Source organism: Chiloscyllium plagiosum, unplaced genomic scaffold (genome assembly GCF_037043375.1).
Source record: "Chiloscyllium plagiosum isolate Xiang-an unplaced genomic scaffold, Cpla_swu_hap1 HiC_scaffold_24, whole genome shotgun sequence".
NCBI lineage: Eukaryota > Metazoa > Chordata > Chondrichthyes > Orectolobiformes > Hemiscylliidae > Chiloscyllium > Chiloscyllium plagiosum.
Window position 1 is genome coordinate 9,921,190 of NW_028270162.1, and position 22,272 is coordinate 9,943,461.

The 22,272-nt window shown below is 43.5% G+C and overlaps 1 protein-coding gene across 10 annotated transcripts in view; it reads right to left on the bottom strand.

Moving 5' to 3' along the window:
• tbx1 (T-box transcription factor 1) overlaps positions 1 to 22,266 on the bottom strand; it is a 28,972-nt gene extending 6,706 nt beyond the window's left edge. Inside the window, exons 1-7 of one of the 10 annotated variants that reach the window (XM_087999888.1) lie at positions 22,089 to 22,266; positions 21,567 to 21,641; positions 9,107 to 9,223; positions 7,689 to 8,037; positions 3,076 to 3,177; positions 457 to 628; positions 195 to 350 (exon numbers count right to left, since the gene is read on the bottom strand). In XM_087999888.1, the coding sequence (XP_087856014.1) occupies positions 195 to 350; positions 457 to 628; positions 3,076 to 3,177; positions 7,689 to 8,037; positions 9,107 to 9,140 (813 nt within the window). In that variant the 5' untranslated portion in view covers positions 9,141 to 9,223; positions 21,567 to 21,641; positions 22,089 to 22,266. Of the gene's footprint in view, positions 1 to 194; positions 351 to 456; positions 629 to 3,075; positions 3,178 to 7,688; positions 8,038 to 9,106; positions 9,688 to 10,479; positions 10,652 to 10,851; positions 10,871 to 11,732; positions 11,957 to 12,097; positions 12,372 to 14,559; positions 14,707 to 16,222; positions 16,242 to 21,566; positions 21,642 to 22,088 lie in introns of those variants that run through there. The other 9 variants (XM_087999891.1, XM_087999887.1, XM_087999892.1 and 6 more) reach the window with 9 other exon arrangements.
• Positions 22,267 to 22,272: the final 6 nt, after the last annotated feature.

Genomic DNA, 22,272 nt, shown 5'->3' on the forward strand with positions numbered 1-22,272 from the left:
TTTAATGCGGCCTTTAACTGCTGGAAATTAATGATGGTTTCTGGATTTTAAAAGAAAATCCTTCCAGGTCGCCATCCATCATTAACAACTTTGATGAATGAATATCTCCGAAATCCGGCAACCGCATCACTGTGAGGGCAGAGGATGATTCCAATAATGACTAATAATCATCAGACACACTCGCACACACATACCCGATGGTTCTGATAAGCCGTGACCGCTGTAAATCTCGTCTCCTCGAATAGAAATGTTTTAAAGTTTTCCTCGGCATATTTTTCACTGTCCTTCCTGGGATCGACATACACGACGTGGAACCGTGGCTGGTATCTGTGCATGGAGTTTAATATAATCTGCGTTGGGAAAAAAAAAGCAGACAATTTCAAAATTCACCGCTTCTCAGCCTGACACCCAAGCCTGGAAAAACAAAAGAGGGACGTAAATCTTCAGCCTACTTACATGACCGTTATCGTCCAATAAATTATTGGTTAGTTTTAGCTTGTCGAAAGAGACGATTTGCTTCATCCACTGAGCGCCTTTGGCTGGGGAATCCGGGTGATAATGTACCCTACCTGGGGTAGCTGGATCTGCTTTCCCGGCCACAAGCCAGGAGGAACTATGAAAAGCGTATCTGAAAGGAAAGGACAAATAAATAAATGCTGCTATTCACCGAATAAGTAAATACGGCCAATTCATTCATAAAGTTGGGAAATCGCAATCAATAAACCAGTTTGATGTACGGGGCTGGGCCAGCTTTCAATTTTAGGAGCAAAGCAGAATTTATGCCGCACTTGTTTGAGGAGGCAGGTTAACTTGGCTTGTGAATAAACGAAGCATAATTATTGTGGCTTTTCCTGATCCCTGCTGGGTGTTGCAGGCGCCAGGATTAAAGGGTTTCTCGTGAAAACTGAACTACTCCGTGTTTGCAGTGCCAATGCTGATAGTACCTTGCATGGACAGACTGGGTAAAGTTAAATCGTATGGGAAGCCAAAACCAGCTCATTAGCAAATTAAGCATGCTGGAAATAATAGGACTCCAGTGGCGCGGTGGTAATGCTCCTATCTCTGAGCGAGGAAGCATGCATTCACGTCCCATCCGCTCCAGTGGTGTTCAGTAACATCTCTCTCCCCTGGTTGATTAGAATATATCTAAACTGAACGCATTTAACTGGATCTGATTGCAAATATCTGGAAACAGAGTCCCCTGGAGAATGCACATCACCACAGGCCTTTCCACTTCACGCTTCTTCAATAAGTAATCCAATTTAGAATTCCATCATGCTGACACAATGTGCATCTTAATGCTCCTTTTTTTTAAAAAAAGAAAATAACGTTTGTGTTTAAAGTGCAGGTCAGTGAAATGCCCCATGTCCCCTCGGCCCGACCTGTATCTGATCATTGAGCAGAATCGCATTCCACGCGCATGTACTCGGGAACATAATGGGTAGAGATCTACAGCACCTAAAAAGGCTCTTCGGCCCATTGAATCCGCCCTGGACAACAGAAAGCACTTTAACTATTCTAACTCCATTTTCTGGCGGTTACCCGTTGGACTTCTGTATTTTAAAAAAAAACCGTAAAATTGGTTGTAATCATAGACATAATTATCTGTATGTGTCCCAGCCTGGAACTTTTATTTTAGAATTGCCCCAAGCGGTTGTCAGCTCCTGTTGTTCCTTGAAAGAAATCTGCCTTAAATCGCAAAAATCCAGCAGGAAAGCGCCTGGTGAACACGGTTGGCTAGGGGTTAGTATACGACATTGAGGAGTTATTACGGACCACTTCCCTTCCTTTCCAGAATTTTGCATTTTAAAAGTCGGCTACAGTTGTCCCTGGTCTGGTAGTTTGCTGTTTTCAGTATTTAACAGAAGGTTGATATAGCAAAGAATTTCATTTCAACACCGGGAAAGTGACAGAGGTCGCTAATTATATTGCTTTTCCAACGCATGCTTTCATTAAGGGTAAAGCAAGAAGTAGCCTTTGCACTTTCTACAATTTCCCATGAGGCGGCTTCAGCCTTCCTCATCTCTGACCATTACATTCATAGCAACTGAAACGTATTGCAGGCCTGTTTGCCGGCCGTTCTTGTATGATGAGTTTTGCCTGCATTTAAGTGGTCCGGAGCCAGCATCACTCTCCATGAGAGAGGGACAGACAACTGGTTATGTAGAGCTCGAAGGTAACCACTCCATCAGCATTGGCTAAGGTGGGGAGGCAAGATCTCTGTGAATTACCGCGGTCAGTACAGGGGGTGAACCCAGTTTATTGTGCATCGGCCTCTAGGCAACTGAGCTGTTCCGTTTCCTTCCCTCTACCATCCTCAAACATTTAAATATTCCTTTAGGCATCAGCACGCGATTCACAATACACATTGTTCAATCCGCCCAAATCATCCATTTCTGTAAATTGAAACGAAGCCTGTTTACTGAGTCAATATTTACTGCAACAATCCCACCACAATGTAACACATTGATTCAGTTTAGTTTCCATGATACAGCGAGCGAGAAGCAGTTGTGGGTTTAGATTTAGAGGAAAGAAGTGTTCGCAGTGAGAGAAAATAGTGCAGCAAAATACCGCGATAAAAGACTATCAAATATATGCACCTCTATTCCTCGGAACGCTACAGAAACTTAAACAAACAAGTCAGAGCGAAAATTTATTTGCTACTTCCCTCCCCCCTCTCCCCCCCCCCCCAAACTTAAACAGCAAATTGCAAAGGACTGTTTTTATTTCCAAGTTAATACTGATTTACCCTCCCCTGAACTGGATTATAACAAATTAAATCACTTCTAATGTGTAAAAAGTTGCATCTTTCAATGTGTTCTTGGTGTTCATCAAGGGTGGTTGTTTTATAAATGCATTGGTATAAAATAAAGCAACAATGAAGAGTTTTGTTTTGGCATTGTATGTTTTCCTGGAGCGATGCAGACTTTGTTTTGTTAATTTGGACTTTATCTCTGCCTTTTGGAGAGATGGCTGATTGAACCCGCCCCAGCGCCTATGCTAGCAGCAGCTGACATTCTGATTTCTCTCTCTCTCTCTCTCTAAGGAAATGGTGCAAAGTTTTATTTTACTTGCCGGTATCTTTTGTCGTCGACCGGTACAAAATCCATGAGCAACATGTAGTCAGCCATCGGATCCATGCCGAAAATCTTCACTTGAAATGTAGGAAACATTCTCCTGAGGATGGGAAGAGAAATGAGAGAGGCGATTAAACTGTGCCGCCACTGATTGGCAAGGAGCCTTTACAGATGGATCACTCTAGCGGGCTCCTTCCAGCTTTCAGGCATTCCGCCGGTTACAAAAACGAGAGTCAGTCTCCTTCATGCTATTCTGAGATCTCTGCTTTTAATCTTAAAAAAAGTATAATTCATAGTGCAGGGTGATAGGATTAGAATGTGCTTTTACATATTCAATTCCCATCTGGAGAAAGTGTAGCTATGTATTTAATAAATAATTATATATCTCAGCCGACAATGACCTTTATTGTCCTATAAAACCTTTAATCCACGCCTCCCCCACAATAGAAGGTCAAAATCGTGCTAATTGGATCTATCTATCTAGTTATAAAACTAAGAGGCCTAGAGTCTTATCCTTCTCTTCAAAGTTAGAGATCGTTATAATGATTCTACTACTGATGTCTTTTTTATTTTAAAAAAAGAAACCCAATATCTAGCAAGTTAAGATATAATTTTGGGATGGAAACGCTATCAGATTCCAATGTGAAACAAAACTGAAATTGAAACATTAACTCTCTTCACAGAGTCTGCTGCTTCCAGCATTACCTGTTCTTGTTCCAAATTCCCAACATCAGCAGTGTTATGCGTTTGAGAAAGCTTAATCAAGACATCTGGTCGTGACTATCCGATAAAAAAAAAATTTAAATGCCAAATAAAAGAATTTTAAAAAGACATAAAAGGATCACAACAGGTGAATAATTGAAATTAAGGTGGAAAAACTAGCTTACTGCAACATAATATTGACTGAATTATGTATGCGCCTATCTCCATACAAGAGTTCAGACAGCTATCCTCCCATCAAAGTTCAGTTATTATTTAAGGATTTTCTATTTTGGTCTGTGCGTTAGATTCAAATAAAATGTATTTGAAAGAAAATACACACACACACGAATGATTGCCATATGTTACAGTGTGGTTTATGCGAGTTTATTTTACGTACTTTTCATGTTTCATTGCACTCCATCTAATCCTAAAGTAGGCACATGCAGAATGGAAGTGTTCTAGGATTGTTGTGTGCATGTATGTATGTATGTGCGTGTAAGGATGTGCAGTTGCGTATCTATAAGTGTGTGTAAGGGTGTGTGCATATGTGTACATGTATTTGAGATGTGAGTTTAAATAAAAGAATTCGTATACAAGAGCTCAAGAATTATTAAAATTATTTTCTTAAAATTCAACATAAATTAAAACACGAATTTTGAATAAGAGAATCTTACAAACGTTTATTTCTCTAGTGAAGAAACCGGCCGAATTCAAACCACAGCCAACCTTGTCACAGTGAAATCTTGAGTATATTGTAGTCTGCAGGTTTATCGGCCTTATCCTCCCGTTTATATTGAAGAAAGTGAAAAGCACTTTGTCATAAAAGTTGCTGTTAATATCAAATGGGGAGTGGAGACTGTGAATCAGGAGAGTGGGATTGGACACGTGTGCACAATCCATGGCCGAATGCCCTAACTCTTTGGCCGTACACCCTAGCATTCTGATAAGGTTTGAATGTTTGTTCTTGGTCCTTATTTGTCGGCACAACTTACAAAGAAGGGCATGTTTTGAGGCATTGTATTAAAGGTTACATTATCCTGTCGTAGTCACTTGTTGCTACATTAAGAGCATTCCCCCTAAATAAGTTTTCTTGGAACTATATTGTGTCTGAGCGATCCTCTCTTGCATTGTGTGGGGCCCATGGGAACTGAACTGATTAAAATCGTTCACTAAAATATGGCGTATCATTTAGTTGTGATGGAGGAACACTGCTTTAAATTTTGACTCACTTTCGGAAACTATCGAGTCAGGGGTGTATAATCTTTCATGCTCCGGGACAATAGCTTTCAGTTTAACATCATTTCTCGCTGACCCGTTTGGAAGGATTCTCCAGTCATTTTTTAGTAAATAAAAAAAAATCTGCATTAAAAAAAACTAAACAGCATGAATCACGACGGGCTGTGCAATTACACTACACAAAGTCCCGGTGATCTACAAGATTCTACGGGGTCTGGTCCAAAAAAACTACAAGTATATTTGGCACTTGTTAAACGGATTAGTTTGATGTTATGCCAAGGTATTAATACAGAGAGGGAGAGAGGAAAAATGAAGGAATCAGAATTTTTTGAGAGAGTGCCATAATTCTGATGACGAGTTACGGCAAACATAACCCAAAGAAAATGAAAGACAAACCTAATGTAATACATAGTCAGAATTACTAAAACTTTTGCTGAGGAAACGAAGAGAACTGGCTACGTCAGAACATCAGCTTAACTGATACTTTAAGAAAAAATAAAAAGCCTTAGGGTTCTGCAGAGTTTGAACGGGTGCCTATTCCAATATCAGTGCGGCTGACCCCCAGCACTGTGCTCCCGCCGTTTGCTAACAGGACAGCAACTAGAAAATATATTGCACACAACCCCTGAAGACACGGGAAGCAAAGCAAATGATGTCGCTGTTAAAATCAGGCGCTGTCTAAATGTCCTGCTTTTTTTTATAACGCTGAAAATTTAGCATTTCTTTGGTAATTTATGTTCTTTTAAAATATCTGGCATTGATCCCACACATTCGCGTTTTAAAAACACTGCTTCCACCTCGTACAATGTTATGCAAGTTATTTTTATAGAAAAAACATGGCCGGTTAAATTGAGATATTAAAGTATTTCGATTTTCTAAATTGAGGCCAAAGTGGAATAGTTTGGTTTTTAAAAGTATCAGAAAATCTCAAGGTTAGGAATTGTACAACGTTTGTGTAACATTTGTTTTATCATTCTGCAATACAGAGTGACAACTCAGATACTGTCTTATACGTTATATTGGTAATATATATATAAACTGCAGAATGGCGCTGAGGGGCTGGTGTGAGGAGGTTCGGGTGGGGGAGTCAGAGTTTATCATTTTGTCCAGAGTTTCAGTCAAGTTTTAAATGGACTCCAAATCAATTTTAAATGAATTGGCTTTTGTAAAATGTAAACATTAAACTTTCGATTCCTTTACCTAAATGCGGGGAATATTCACAGTTCGAAAAAGAATGAACAATTCCAGACTTGGCATACTCTTAAAGACAAAAGACCCACAGACTGTGGTCAGCAATCAGCAATGAAACAGATTTTAGTTTGTTGCAAGTGTTTTTTTTTGCAGACTCTCAACCGTTTCGCTCATTTGTAAATCCAAATATTTCAAAGTTAAAAATCACACAACACCAGGTTATAGTCCAACAGGTTTAATTGGAAGCACACTAGCTTTCGGAGCGACGCTCCTTCATCAGGACGCTCCGAAAGCTAGTGTGCTTCCAATGAAACCTGTTGGACTATAACCTGGTGTTGTGTGATTTTTAACTTTGTCCTCCCCAGTCCAACAGCGGCTCCTCCAAATCACAAATATTTCAATGCATTGAGACTCTGTGCTGCCGCCGCATTATGAACACCCTGTAGGTCTCCAGCTGCCCAGGGGATGGGAGTGGGGCACGGACTGAATGGGGCAAATCGCGGGCTGTGTTATTATCTCGGAATACTGAGGCCGAGTGCTCACAAAGCGCTCTGATAATAGAAGCTGCAAGTCAGAGACAGAGGGAGACAATGCTCCGTTTTTATCTGTTTTCACAATCTCCCAGGTCGAGCTCTCGCTCGTGCGACATCCCCCCCCTCTCTCTCTCTCGAGGAGAAAAAGATGCGAATGGGACAGAGGAAAAAAAACAGAAATCTATCGGATTCACTGCCGGGAGACCTAGCCTCAGAATCCTGAGTTCATCGCGGGGTAATGCAGTGTGTTCACTATCTCCACATCTAGCGCTTCCAGGCAGTAGCTTTCACCCCATCCTCCTCACACCAGCCCCTCAGCACTATTCTGCAGTTTATATACAGTACTAACATTATATATCATTAAGAAAGTATCTGAGGTGTCAGCCTGTATTGCAGCGAGCGAAGTCTCGGCATGTTAAGTTTGATTTGGGTCACTTGCTGCGTTCTATGAGGATCTCACTTGCGCCCAGAGAAAGAGGGACAGCGGCGATTAATTCCGAATTTTGGGAATTACTCTAACCTTGGATTCTTGCGCTCCCTAAATCTAATTGGGAGTTGGGGGGAATGGGAACTGAGTCGGTGACCCCAGGAATTAAATGGTGAAAGTTTGAATATCCCCGCTGTTTTAAACAGTTTAAGTAAATGCCTTGGAGCCGGGTTGACTTTTAACTGGATGGGGTTTTGATTTGACTAGAATTGCCCAGATGAAAATCGTGAACTTTCGTCTTGCGTCAGCCTGTCAACTGTGTTGGAGGTTCGGCCAAACTAAAAAAAAGTTTTCCTAACAAAGGGAGATTTTGTTACTGAAAGTTGAATCTTGAGTAAGCAACAGGTTTGCAATGAGAGGTGGGGGGTGAGAGAGAGAGAGAGAGAGAGAGAGAGCGATTAAATAAAAACACAGACAATTGTGAGAATATGGCGGCGGCTGTGTGTTTTACCCGCTCCTTACCTCCCGGCTTTGGTGACTATCATCTCTGTGCCGAGTTGGTTAAACTCGTCCCACAGGGCTTTCATTTCCAGTTGCACTGTAATGTTCGCCACTTTCGGGTTCTTCTTCACTGGCGTTTTGCTACTGCTCGCGGTGATCGAGGAGCAGTTGGAAGGGTCACCGCCGCTCTCCGAGGCCGGCACTGAGCCGCTGCCGCCGCCGCCGAAGCCGCTGCCGTAGCCGCTGTGCTGAGCGCCCGGACACGCTTCGTAATGGCTTTCGTGGTTGTAAGGACCCGGCTCCCCGGGAGAAGGCGCGAGGTGATAAGCTCCAGACGAGTTCAGGCTGCTAATACTGTTGGCAGTAAACGCTGCAACATCGCAGAAATGAGAGAGCTGGGTTAACCAGGGGCTGGAAATGGCCGAGATCATCGCTCAACTGACTCCAGGCGGTCTTTCCGAAAAAAAGGATAGAAATATTTTCCTTCTCTTTCTATTAAAACCAAACGATTTAAATATTTTCCAGTTCAGACCTCCTTTAGCTGCTTCCTGCCCTTTGATCTGTCTCTGTTGCGTTCTCTGCCTCTTCTGTACTGTCTAGCTCTCCTGGACTGACCTGAGTGGTAATGATCTCCGCACTGTTATAGTACTGCGGCACAAAACTTGTTCAGAGCTCTTATCTTGACTGGAGGGCCTCCCATCGCTATGAAACCGGTTCCTTTCTCTCTCTCTCTCTTATTTAGATAAACACTTACATGGGTAATGCGGATTTCGCTGCCTTGCAATGGAACTTTGATGCTTCTGATTGACAGGAGAGTGCCCCCCTTTTTCTTAAAAAAAAACATGCACTTTCCAACACCCCAGTTGATGTTGGTGGTGGGGGAGGAAGGAGAGAGACCCCAGTCCCAGTTAAACAGTGGGGATCCACACTGGCATTGAGAACCCCTTTCAAACCACAACAAAACAGTAAAGAAGGCCGATTGTCAAATTAATTCCAAAACCAAACCCTTTCCCCTCCTCTCCAACCAGCCCCCTCCCCCTCCCAGCCCAGCCTGAAAATTGGACTCAAGTTTTTTTTTAAGGGGTGGGGGTGGTGTAGGGGAGGAGAGGACGTTCCCGACACATTTCGCTCACCGAACACTAGAGGTTGGGGGGGGGGGGGGGGGGGCGGGGGGTAGGGGTGGGAAATGACACACACCAGATCGTATTTTCATTTGCGCTGCTCGCTGACACACGGCTGTACTGGCGGCAGACTGCGCGGTGGTTTGGGGCCCCTAGTGTTCGCATTGAGCACCTTCCTTCGTGATCGGGGGGGGGGAGGGGGGGGGGTAGAGAGAGAGAGGGGTAGGGGGCGGAATTTCACCCGAAACCAGCGATTCTCTTTCAATCTAGCGCCCACGCGCTCCGCAAAACCCACGTGCCTCCCGGTCGCTCACCCACCTTCCATGTCTCTTGTCACGGTGCTAAAATGCATCCTACTGTAAGTCTGGCTGGCATCGACGTGTTTGCCGAGGACAGGACTTCGCAGAATCGCTTCGTTTCCTGGTTGCTGGGCCGCTGTAATCAGAGAGGCAATACTGAAAGCATTCGCCTTGGGAGAGAGAGGACTGTTCTCGTCCATAGGAGACGGTGCTAAAAACACTCGATAACTCCCTCTCTTTGCTTCTGTCCTCCCCTTTAAAAAACAGAGCGAGACACCCGAGCTTCAGTTTGGTTTTTTTTTCCGATTAGACACGGATCTCCCTGAATTTAAAAAGAAAACCTTTTTTTTATTGTCTTTCCCCTTTCCCAGACCTAAAGGGAGAGGGGAGTTACATGGGATGGGTCTTCCCGAGGTTCACATTTTGTTGCATTTTCCGAGTCGGCCTCCTGTTTGGTGTTTGATAAACAAAACAAAAAAGCTCCGTTATTACCTCGATTAGGTCGGTCGATTTATCGGGAGGGGGTGAGATGGGGCGGGGGCAAAGGGGGTTTGTAACTGTCGAAGCTGCTCCATTGCGCACGGATTTATCCCTCACCCCGCACCGCCTCCCCCCCCCCCTCCTTTCCCAAGATCTGCGCTTCTGAGCTGACCCCACAACTCTCATTCACAGCCGCCTGACTAATTCACGGGGCAGGTCCACCTAAATGAAACGGCAGCGGGAAAGGCGAACGCCAAATGTGGCTGATCCCTCCCCCTCACCCCGCCGCCTACTCACCCCCCCCCCCCCCCAACAACAGCACCTCAGCCTCTCTCAGCACCCACCAACCCTCCCCTTCCCTTTCCCCCACCCCCGCCACTGTCCTCCGCCCCCAATCCCTGCCGCACCCCGCGCACCGCCAGCAATGTGCTACCCATGTGCTGTTTTATTCGAAGAGGTTTCTGTCAATCATCTGAAAAGCAGCCCGAAAGACGGCGAGGTTAGTGGAGGGGGGGGGGGGGGTGAGGGGAAAGAATGAACTCAGGCCATTTCAGATCTCCGCCCAGCAGGATTCAGCTGCTGTGCTGAATTAAACACTAAACCTGAACAGTTTGCAATGGTTTCAGGCTATAAAGGTGCGCGCTCACTTTGCCTTCGTGACAGAGACACACAGGCTATCAATAGGGAGAGCAACTAGCGAACGAAAAATAAACGACATTCTCCCTTCATCTGCGGCCGGGTGTGGGCCCTGTCCACTGGAGATGATTACAGGATGGACAGCTGTCCAGTTATAAACTATTAGCCTGAATGTGATTCTGGTGCATTTGCCAGTGAGAACCCTATTCACTGCTGCTCCCTCTCCGCGGCTCCAGCTACCCCAATGTTTGAATATAATCGACGTTAATAAAGTACCGAAATCCAACATTTTTCAGGCGGAATGTGTGGCAGGGTTGATTTTTTGCACAGCTCACATCAAGATTCCGATTCTCTGGCTGGTTGATAGAGACTTCAGTTGCGCGTTGGATTGTACCAGTCAGTCCGGCAGGGTATGCAAGCAGCTACGGAGGAGGCTGTACGTCAGGACTCTACTCAAACTGCCTCAGGTCCCCTTCCCGCTCGCATGCATCTCTCTCTCTCTGACTTCACAACCAAATACCTACAGTACTTTCTAATTCATATCAGTATTGAGGGTGGGTTTTGGCACCACTGAACACATTTAAAGTAACAGTCAGTGCACACAGCGTCACGACCTTGTATTAAAGTCAGTAAATAATCTCCTATTACCTCCAACAATGTTTCATCAAATTATATTTACTTCAAATAGCGGAGGCGGTTGTGTGATCTCCCAGCACCCTGAACATGATGTTGGCAGTGTACATCTTCAAATTTAATTTCGAACCATTTATACGTGTTTCATTACCAAATTAACACGGAGGCAAAGGAGCTGTAAGCTGTGAGGGTTGTGTTTTTGTTTTGCTTTCGTAGTCGGTTGTCAGAGTTGGGCCCGGTTTCAACCAGTGACGGCGAAATAACACACTTCGGATCTGCCCCAGAGGAAACTGGCCTCCCCGAATCCGCTGCGGATCTATTTTCCGATTGAAAGATATTTTAGCCCATTGCCCTCTCCTAGAAGTTGGGCTGGAAGAATTGAGGGGGCTACAGATCCCACTAGCTATGTTCTAGCTGACAGGCTAAACGGTGAAGCGTCTATATATTACATCAAATTGCTCCAAATGCATAATTTCAGTGACTAGAATCAAGTCTGAGCTAACATTGTTGAACAACACAGGGCCCTTTCAAGTTCCTGGCCTGCAGTATTTAGGCGGCATGGACCTTCTGGACGTGTGCAGTGTATTCCCATGTCATGCTGAAATTAGGCATCTTTTCTGTCGGTGTCAAGATAAATTATACATATGCGCACACATATAACACCATAAACACACCGGATCTTTTATGTAAATATATATATATACATAAAATATATAAGATGTATATATATATATACCTGAGCAAATATACATACCTACACGTGTATATATAAAATATATATTATACATACACATGCGCACACATACATATATGCATTTATGTGATCTGGTGTTCTTATAATGTTTTATTACAGACACGTTATATTGTAAACCATTGTTTAAAACAAAACAGATTACCCAGGTTCTTCATGAATACATTCGCTAACTCCATGCCGGCGTTGTTAACGCGAGCTACTTGGTGTCCTTCCAGTTCTGAGAAGGGTCACTGGACCCGAAACGTTAACTCTGATTTTTCTCCACAGAGACTGCCAGACCTGCTGAGCTTTTCCAGCAATTTCTGCTTTTGTTTCTGACGTCCTGTCATGCTGCGGGACATTCACGCTGCTGCATTGTTGCTGGGGTTTAAAACGACAAGATGGGACTGCCGTCAATGGCCGGAAATCCTCAGTGCATGGGGCTTCTCCCCCTCCCCGTTTAGCAGCAATCCTTCTGAACGCCAATAACCCCCTCCCAAAATACAGAGGGACATATTTGAAGACCACCTTGTGAAAGGGTCTTATGTATTTTGGCCATCAATCGCCAGAGATTCATCGTGGCCTTTGCTTGCCCCAATCCCTCCATCGAGATTTATTCAGATTTTAAGAAAAGGCCATGAAACCTGTACGAGAGTTGACTGAAGTATTTACTTCTTTAAGTAGCTGAAAGCAAATCTCTACAGATAAGAAAGACAAGGTGATTCATGTTCTGTCTGTGTAATGTACGAGCCAAATCCGACGCTTTTAATCATTGCCACGTCGGAAGTGTCTTTTTTTCACTCTGTAGGCGTTAAAAGATACAATGCATTACCCGGGTACAGGAACAGCTGAAGCTGAGGGTTTCTTTTCTGCGGGAGTCCCTAGAGACCAAGCAGCCCAGGACTGCCCCGCTATAAACCGGGACAATAGCCCCGTCCACCGACAACTGCCCAGAGATGGAGGGATTCGACACAGAAACTCACTTCTTTTGTTTAAATTAGAACTTTTTTTTTAAAACGAGCTATTAGTTAGAGCAGATGATCATATCTCGTTGGGACTGCCTCATTGCTTTCGTTTAGACCAACACCACACCTGCCCTACACCCAAGGTTAACTGGGCCAGCGCAACATTGAAGAACACTCAAAGACCACTTACAATGCCAAGAGATTTTGTTGAAAAAGAAAATTACATTTAAATAAGTAAACTCAACTCTCAAGGTTGTTGCCTGTTGTCACCCTCAATCAAGCTCACTTAATTCAGACATTGTCAGAAATGATTCATGAAATTGTTCCTTAATTTAGAATCAGTTGACATTACTGTTCGGAATAAGGCAATACTTACATTGCAGTTGGTGATAAACAAACATTGCTTTCCGTACAGATTCTTTGCCAACCTCTCTTGAAACTCCCCAAGGTCTCTGCTCAAGAATGTCCTTTTAATGCTTTTTTTTGGTCGTCCTTGCTATTGGCTGCACGTGTGCCTCTGGTCTCCCTCAATGACGCATCAAAGTTACTTTAACCATAAAGTTTTATTCGACTCATTAACGATCAGTTGAATTGTTTTGCACGCTTTGTGCATTATACTTTAGTCTTACACCATTCTAGCCTGTTCAGTCGCTGAGCAAATTAAATCTTAAGGCCTTCCACAATGTAACCAGACACTAACGTGCTTTTAAAAAAAGCTGCAATTAACGATTTCGTAGATTCACTATCTGTGTTCACGCATAAATTTAAGGTAGGATAATTAAACTCAGTATTCCTGTCCCTTGTAAACGGTCCAGATTTCCTAAACGCCCTTTGGTGCATGCACACGATCAGTCTCAGTTTGTCTAAAGGTAAACCCTTAGCTGTACACAAAAGCACGCGCGGGTTAGAAACGCGCGTGGGTTGACTCTGGATCTTTAGAAATAAATGTTACACCTGAAAACTGAGATTGATGAATGAGCCTGTGTTTTTGTTTTACTGTCATTTTGAAACTGGGAACCCTCCAAACATTGGTTTAAACGTGAACAGGCCTCTGTAACATTCATTGATCAGAAAGTAGAACAGCAGGGCTTTGCAGAGAGGGGGGAAGGGAGGGAAGGAGGTGGCGGGGGGGGGGGGGGGGGGGGGGGGGTTATAATATGGACACTAGCATCCTATCTATTACCTACTCAGATTTATAAATGCAGAACGTTCGTGCTCTCAGTCATAGCCTCGACTTCTCTTCCTTAGGCAGGAGCTGTGTTAAAACTAGAAAAACCAGGGATTCGACTGGTCTGGTTTTACATCGGCTTTTTAAACGAGTTCCATCAAAACCGTCAACTTACTGACAGCCCACATTTCTGGGCTCCACTGTACTTCGCTGACGTTGCGGAAGGACGAGCAGGGATTTTTTTTTAAATTAAAAGAAAGGTTTGCAAACTCTCAGACAAGTCTCTGCACAACATGCCGAACTCTCCGATTCTGCCTGTTCCTCGCGAATGTGCATAGGCACCTCTCAGGGCTGTACATGCAGCTCCGGCAACAAGCTGCAGAGCCCAGCGAAACATACAGCTTAACCAGAGAATGAATTACATTCGGAACTAACCCCTGGCTTTCGTTTTAAACATGGTGTGGAGGTGCTGGTGTTGGGCTGGGTGGACAAGGTCAGAAGTCAGACGGCATCAGGTTATTTGAAACAAATCTGTTGGACTATAACCTGATGTTGGCTGACTTCTGACTTCGTCTTAAACAGAAGCAACTGGAAAACCGGGGGGAATTCTTAGCCGGTGTGGAGCACCATTCGAATCGTCTTTTCCCAGCTCCCCCTTCCCTACCCCCCCCCCCACCCTAATCTTTCCCACCCTAACAGTGCCCACTTCAGATTGTCACCGTCCCGCATCGCAAACAGCCCGCGATTTCCCAAGTAACCGATTCAAGCAACTTCAAAGCGTCCCCAATGCTTCGAAAATTCGCCACAGCCTTAGCAAATAAGGAAGGGGTGCAGTTTGCGAGAATGGTGGCACTTACGTCGGGGTTAAATCTTTGAAGGAACCGCGTCCTTTCTGTAAGTTTTGCGATGGAATCCTTTACCTTGCCCCTTCAGCGCGGAGCTGACAGATGCTCCATGTCTCTCTCTCTCTCTCTCTCTGTCTCTCGGCCACAGTCTCTCTCTCTCTGCCTCTCTCTCTTTCTCTCTCTCCTGCGCCGCGCCGCTTCAATTTTCTTTCATCAATTTTCCGATCCAGCGCAAACTTCCATTCTCCCCGTTGAAGGTCTTACAGCTGAACTTTCAGAACTCGACTGGACCAATCTCCCCCCTCGTAACCTCCTCCTCCACCTCCTCCACCCCCCTCCCTCCCCCTTACTTCCACCCACTCACACTTGCAATTCACGACCGTGTGCAGAGGGAGCTCAGAATTCTCATCTAAAGTTGAATCAATATTACTTACTCGGTTTTCTCCGAAAGGAATGACATCATTGATCGCTGACCTAGAAGGAATTGTAACTTGCAATCTCCGTTTTGCCCTGGTCACTGAGAATTATACATTGTTGAATCCCTTAGCAGTGGAGCACATGTTAAGCATTTATAAAGATAAATATGGTCCCAGTCGCTCTTTCTCTCTCTCTCTCTTCCTTGCTTTGACTCCATGTGTTCATCACTCAGGTTGGGTCCAATCTCTGTAACATTTTAGGCTTTAATTGTTATTTCTAACCCCACCCCAGTCCGACCCCACCCCCACCCAGGCTCGTTCTCTCTTTTTAAATGTTGAAATAGGCGAGAACTGACAGGGGTGAAATATGAATCGTCCTGACAAGTATTGAAAACTACAAATTCCGCGTTTTTACTTCTGTCAAAGAAGCAGCAAAAGGCGAGACCGCCTACATATTTTGCTTTGTTTTTAGAGACGCGTGTATAAAGGAGAACAGAGATGAGATTAACGGCACTAACCCGCTTTTGCTCACACATAGATCTCAGAAACGTGGCAATGATTGTCCGAACGCAGTCACACCACCTCTCCTGATACTTAGAGAGAGAGAGAGAAAGAGCGAAATTTCCATATCCAACTCATATTCTTTAAGTTGAAGAAAAACCATTGTATAGGTGGGTTTTTGTTTTAAACAAGAAATTTAATGAACAATAAAACGTCAAATGATACCAACACGCTTTTCTCCCCCTATAGAAAACAAATCTCTTCTCACATTGGGCAGTCGGTCTAAATATTCACACGCTACCCATCTGGGGTTGCAGTTAGCCTAGCCCCAATAAGGGAAACCGGGTCTACAAGTGAGCTGAGGAGGTTTTCCAGGGACACCTCGTCTTCTGACATTTTTTACACAATGAATGGATAGTGTCCACGCAGCGGATTGCGACTGATCCTGCAGATGGCAAAGTTTGTACCAGATACACCTTAAGCCAGAAAGGATTTTAAAGCATTGGTCGGCGCCACGGTATGTCACGAATTGTCCTCTATAGATGGTCCATGCCGATATTATGGCATTGATTTTTGGATCTAATACCACTAACCGCCCCGCACCACAGCCCGCCGTCACACTGGAGACTTGAGTTTAGGCGCTTGGGCCGGTTTGTGAAATGCACTTCTAGCCCGACCAGAACACAACAACAACTTGCATTTATATTGCGCATTGAACAGCGTTAAACGTCCCAAGGTGCTAAATGTAAATCATTTACCCTGACGTTGAATGTATTACGGCAGATGTTAGGTGGCCGCCGGCGACCTCTTACACATGGAGGAACGGCGCGATAGACAACGCTGACAGCTCCTGCAGCTGACGTGTTTACCTTTTAAAGGAAGGTGCAGACTCCCTCCCATTAAGGGAGGAAAAAAAAACCTCAAGATGCATTAATACCTATCGATGCAAACGAATCATTCGACCAGATCATTTACACATCACTTTATGAACCGCTCTGTGAAATCGGACCAGCTCCAATTGCAAGCGAAGGTATTTAACGGGCATATAAATCTTTATTGGCCTCGGCGCTATAGGGTATTTTAAAATAGCTGAGAAACAGGGGAATCTTTATTTTAAAATGTTGCTCTTTTTTCATGAAGGCGTTAAATTCTGAGCCGAACAAGAACAGATCGAGTTTTTGTGATGAAAGTCATCAGCTAGGAATGGCAAAGGAGAGATCAGAAGCGCGCAATGTTGATTTACCTCACTAGCATCAAACCTCCTTTAGCGGACGCTGTGAGGAAACTCGAGCGCACCCAATGCTGTGAATATTAAACTAGACCAAGTATTTAACAAGGAAAGGCTTCAGAGTTTGTATTCTGATTAGTTCACGATCTCTGCTTGTGTGTCTGGGAGTCAAGGTATAAACAGTAAGTGGCAAAATGCAGGTTTGCTGTGGTCATCTCCCAGAGAATGGGGAGAACATGGTCAAAAGGTTTCATTGCCAGTTTGGGTCCTCACTCCTTCTTAGTTCTCGTTTTAATTCATTCTTAAGGAGCTGATAAACTGCTCAGTTCAACGCGGTGGCTTTCCCCTCTATCGTTTCATTTTAATTTCAAAACTGACTTAACGAACCAGATACGCGCCTGCTTTCTCAAATCTCGTCGATTTTTCTGAGTTTAGCCGCCGCCAGAAACGGCGGTGAAGTCGGTTAATGCGGTGTCAATTTTAAGCCGGTGTTCTGCTAAAATGGGGGTCCCATAAAGTATCAAGAGTCGCTGACTGTATTAGGCAAGACCTCAGGAACACACAACGAGGAGTCGTGGATTCCAACACTCAGTCAGCAAGTGTGGCTGGAAATCAGGATCTGGGGTATTCAAGGTGCAATCTTGAAGTTGGAGCCGCCTACGGCTCAGTAAATTCAACGATGAATTCAGTACAGCAGCCCCAAGGGCTGTCTATTTGGAAATCCTGCTATGGGAGTGGGTGGCAGGGCGGCTCAGTGGGTGACAGCACTGCTCCCTCACGGAGCCGGGTTCGATTCCACCCTCGGGTGACTGCGTGGAGTGTGCACATTCTCCCGGTGGGTTTCCTCACGCATTCCAAAGGTTTGCACGTTAGGTGGATTGGCCATGCTCGATTACCTGTAATGCCCGGGGTTAGCTATGGAAAATACAGGGATGGGCCGAGTGGCCTGCTTCCACACTATAGGGATTCTATGAATTGCTTCTGCCTTGACCTCGGGCTCGGAACCTTTTAATATCGTAAAGAGGAAAACACATGGCATTCGCCAAACAGCAAGACGCACCTGTAAACAAAAGCATTCCCTGTAGAACGTGTCAAAACCCGGGGGGCTGAAATATTATCACAAAATGTGGGAACTCCTGTTGAGTATTTATATATTACTTGCACGACTATAACAATAGAATACATCCCCCCGGGACCATTTTGTCTATCATACAATAATTCTATTAACATTAAGTATGCTATAGCCTAGTGCCAACTACAGATTCGCTGAGCTCAGTGCTTTGCAAATCATAGATTAAAACCGTTTGATAGGATTTGATATACCTTTTTCGCCGTCAGGACATGAGAATCAGAGGAGATAACCTGTAAGGGACACAATAATTCCTTGTTAGGAATTTCTTGAGAAAATCAACCGAGGCACCCCGCTCCACCTTTGTTTTCCCTCCCATTGTGTGTCTGTTAGAGATGCCAGGGTTAAAAAAATATCCTTTTTTTGTGCCGGGGAGCTGCACTTCCTCGTGAAGCAGGTGTGTAGATACACGCGATTTGCTGCAGTTAATGTGCCTTTTATTAAGTGTTTGTTGTGCCTTAACATTTTAATAGGCTAATCAACAGCACCACTTCAAACTGTTCTTTAGCCATTCACGTGTCCACTATCAAGAATGATGCATGACCCCTCGGGTTTCCTGAGGATACTGATAGTTTAACCAGATAAAGAGCATTACCTGAAAGGCCGCCTGACCCAAAATAAACTCAATTTAACTCCATGTTTGATATAAGGAAGATAAATCAGAGAGTTGGGTGCTGGGAAGATGAATGAGACAGGTGAATAAAGTCAGCGAATTGCTTAGTACTGCTTTGTCGACACGATATTTTGAACGGGGGGAGAGAGGGGAGACAGTGGACAAAGAGGTGAAACGGAGTAAAGTTTAATTCCAAAATGAATCGAAGAAGGTCGGATGCTGGATTTCTGAAACGAATAACAAATTACTGGAACAACTCAACAGGTCTGAGGAGAGAAAGCAGAGTTAACATTTCAGATCCGGTTACTCTCAGAGTTCTGAAGCAGTGAGCTGGTGCCTCTCCCCACAGGTGTTGCCGGAGATTCGCCAGCAATTTATGCCTTCGGTTAAATTTCTGTTTTTGTTTAAAATTTAACCCAATCGCATTAACTCAGAGAGCAATGGTGGCTTTCCAAAGGCAACACCGTGGGTAAAGCAGCACCATGCAGACAATAGGGTGGGGGGAATCGTTCCTGAGATAAATCTTTCCTCGCCCGGAGTTACCCTGTCTCACGGACCCGCTTTAGGATGTTTTCAGAAGACAAAAGAGTGGCGGACTCTTTGTGAGTGAACTTCTGGGGGAAGTGGGGGAACCTTGAAGGCTGTTCAAAGTGTCTTTCAGCATCAAGTCACCTGGATATTTAAACGACCACTAGAAAAAGATTATTGGTGGTCGTTTAGAGTTTAGGATTTCCAGTAGCTTCCTTAAGCACACTTGAGACAAATGGCTGTTGGAACATACCCCATCACCCCCAATATGGAATGTGTTATCTGTCAGCAAGTACTTATTTATAAATCAAGAGAACACAAGCCCAAAGCAGTAAATATCTCCCCGTTTCCAAACCGACGTTGTTACATTCTCTGCTATATATTTTAAGGAGTCCGTTTAAGGAGTATTGCCATATTTACTGATACTATATTGCGTTGGGCACCTTTGCCCTTATCCAACTGCTAAATATGACGAAATGGTCCTAGTATGGACCATAAATGGGCCAAATATGACCAAACTCCAATGGCCCACAACTCTGATTATAGTTGATGTTCACTTCCTTTGCAAAGAGTGTAACATATAATACCAAACATGAATATGATAGATTAATGATCATTATTTTCTATGAAAGCTATCGATGAGAATAGACCTGAACGGACAGTCATGTATAAGTATTGTAAGCTTGTGAATATGATGTTGATGACATATATTTTACTAGAATACTCCAGAGCAACAATGGTTGTTGACATTTTGTAAACATTGATTAGTTACCTTGGAATAAACAGGTTGCAATTCTAAAATATGTCGAGTTTTAACCATAGAGTTCACGAAATAACTTTGCATTTTGATTTTGCGAACGCATGCAGATAAGATGGGGAGACTTAATTCTGCACAAAATTACAAGTAATAACCATGAACATGATTGGTGAAAACAAAATTGTATTCTCAGATGTACCCGTTTGAATATTTCTATTAAAATCGCAGAATTTTAGTGTATCTTCGAGCCACTTTGACTCCAATCAAATTAATTTCTCTACTTTCTAACTTTTTAAAAAAAGTCTCCTAATTCATCTCCCACTCTAAAATAAAGACAATCGCTGAAGCGGTCCAAACACTCCATACGGTTTCCAGACACAGATTTCTTTTATCTAATGAGAAAGACTCTTAATTCACTTTGAGAAAGGCACTCAGCTTCCCATTATTCGCAACCCGTGGGAATTTACAGTCCAGTAAAAGTTATACATAGTGTGAAATGGAAGGTTCTCCCCAAATGTAACATTCATAAATGAGGACAACACAGTAACAGGTAGGGACCGTCCGCACATTTAAACTAAGAGGCAGAAGATATAGAGGGGATGTGAGGAAATTCTTTTTCACACAGAGGCTGGTGGAAATTTGGAAGTCACTGCCTGTAAGAGTGATCAAGGCAGAAACACTCATAACATTGAAGAAGTATTTAGATACGCACTTGCGACGCCAAGATATAGATGTTAAAAAATACATCACATAAGCAGCCCTTCGAAAGCTAGTGCTTCCAAATAAACCTGTTGGACTATAACCTGGTGCTGTGTCATTTTTAACTTTGTCCACCTCAGTCCAACACCGGCTCCTCCAAAATCAATGGGGCCAAGTGCTGGAAAATGGGATTAGAATAGTTAGCGGATTGTTATTGACCGGCGCGTACTCAATGGGTAGAAAAACGTATTTTTTTGTGCTGTAGATCTCTATGACTCTGCACACACACTTGACTCGGTATCTCTCCTTTCGTTTTAAATTAGAGTCATATTTATCCAGCTAAAAATGAAAGGCAAGGTATGCGAGATGAGAGGTGTGTACTCAAACACCATTTCATGGCGCAATGTTATTTTTTTTTGAAAGCATTTCCTAAATATTTAGCCGATTTATGCTTACACTTAAATTGCGCCTCCAATAAACCTCAAGGATTCGATGTCCCATTTGATTATTGCCGATTCTGATTTAACCCGTAGAGAATGTTGAAGGCCATTTATGTTTCTGAGGAAGGCACGGCCCCTGTTCAGTAAGAAAGCCTAGTGGTCTGGTTCATTTATCCCGGGGATAATTTTAGAGGGTTAAAACTGCACGGTTTTAAAGAACTTCTCGGATAAATATTTTAATGGATAGGGTAATTCGCACACTATGTCGCTGTCCTGTGGTAACCAAATGTGACAACCCTGTTGTCACATTTTATGATCATTCCCACTTTTATTTGCGCTGTTTACGCTCTTAATTTGCAGATCCCCCCAGAGTTGGAAGAGCTAACCTTAACTTCACTTAAACAATCTACAACTATGCGGAAACCTTTCCAAAATGTGTACCAATATTATTTCTGCCTACCTATCAGACAGATGTGCCAATGCACAGTATTTAGGAGACAATAGTTATCCTCCTTTATTATCCATCAGGTGGATGGAGTGAATGTAACTTGATCGATTCAACTCTGTATGACTTTAATTCGCAGAATTTTTGTTGAATACCTTACTACACCTTACAGGCACTAGATTTCAATTTCACCCACAGCGTTAGCGAGCCAAGGACGATCATTCACTCTCCGTACGAAATTCCACTGCGGTTCGCGCACTTACTCTGAAATTCCTCTCGCTCCCATGTTAGCGCAGGGATTAAATCCAGCGGGATAATTTAACCTTTCTCGGGGTTCCCTGCAAGAGCAAAATCAAGTGGAATCTGTTTATTTTTATTTTCGGTGATACCCGTTAACAATGTGTAAAAATATAACCGAACGCACAAATTGGCTGGAGTGAAAATCGATTTAAATCGAATTATGTAACTGTTTATCCGATTTAGCGAAATGACATGAAGTAATAAACCACCAGTCCATACTGGAATTTTAGTTAAATAAAGCCAACAACAGTTAAGTAAAACGGATCTGAAACGTTAATAGCTTGCCATATTCGATTCAAATCTAACGCAGCTATGTTATATTGGAATGTTGGAGGCCGGTTACATTCGAATAACCATGTAGTTTTGAACTTCTTAAAATATCGATACAAAAATTTCATTTCAAACTTTTTAACCATGAGTTCGGATATTATGCTACACCTGAGACCTTTTTTCCCCCAAACCGAATAAAAGGAATTGCTACTGACCTGTGAGTTGGTCCAATTATTATTGCGTTAAAAATCGACGCGCTTTATTGATATTTAGAGTGGCCTCGCTTCTATCAATTTTCCCCAGTTGCTAATGTAATTTTCGTTTTGTCAGCATGATGTTAACTGTTTCTGAGCTCTTCGAGGGCTATTCTTTCAATACTGTATATGGGATTGGAGGCAG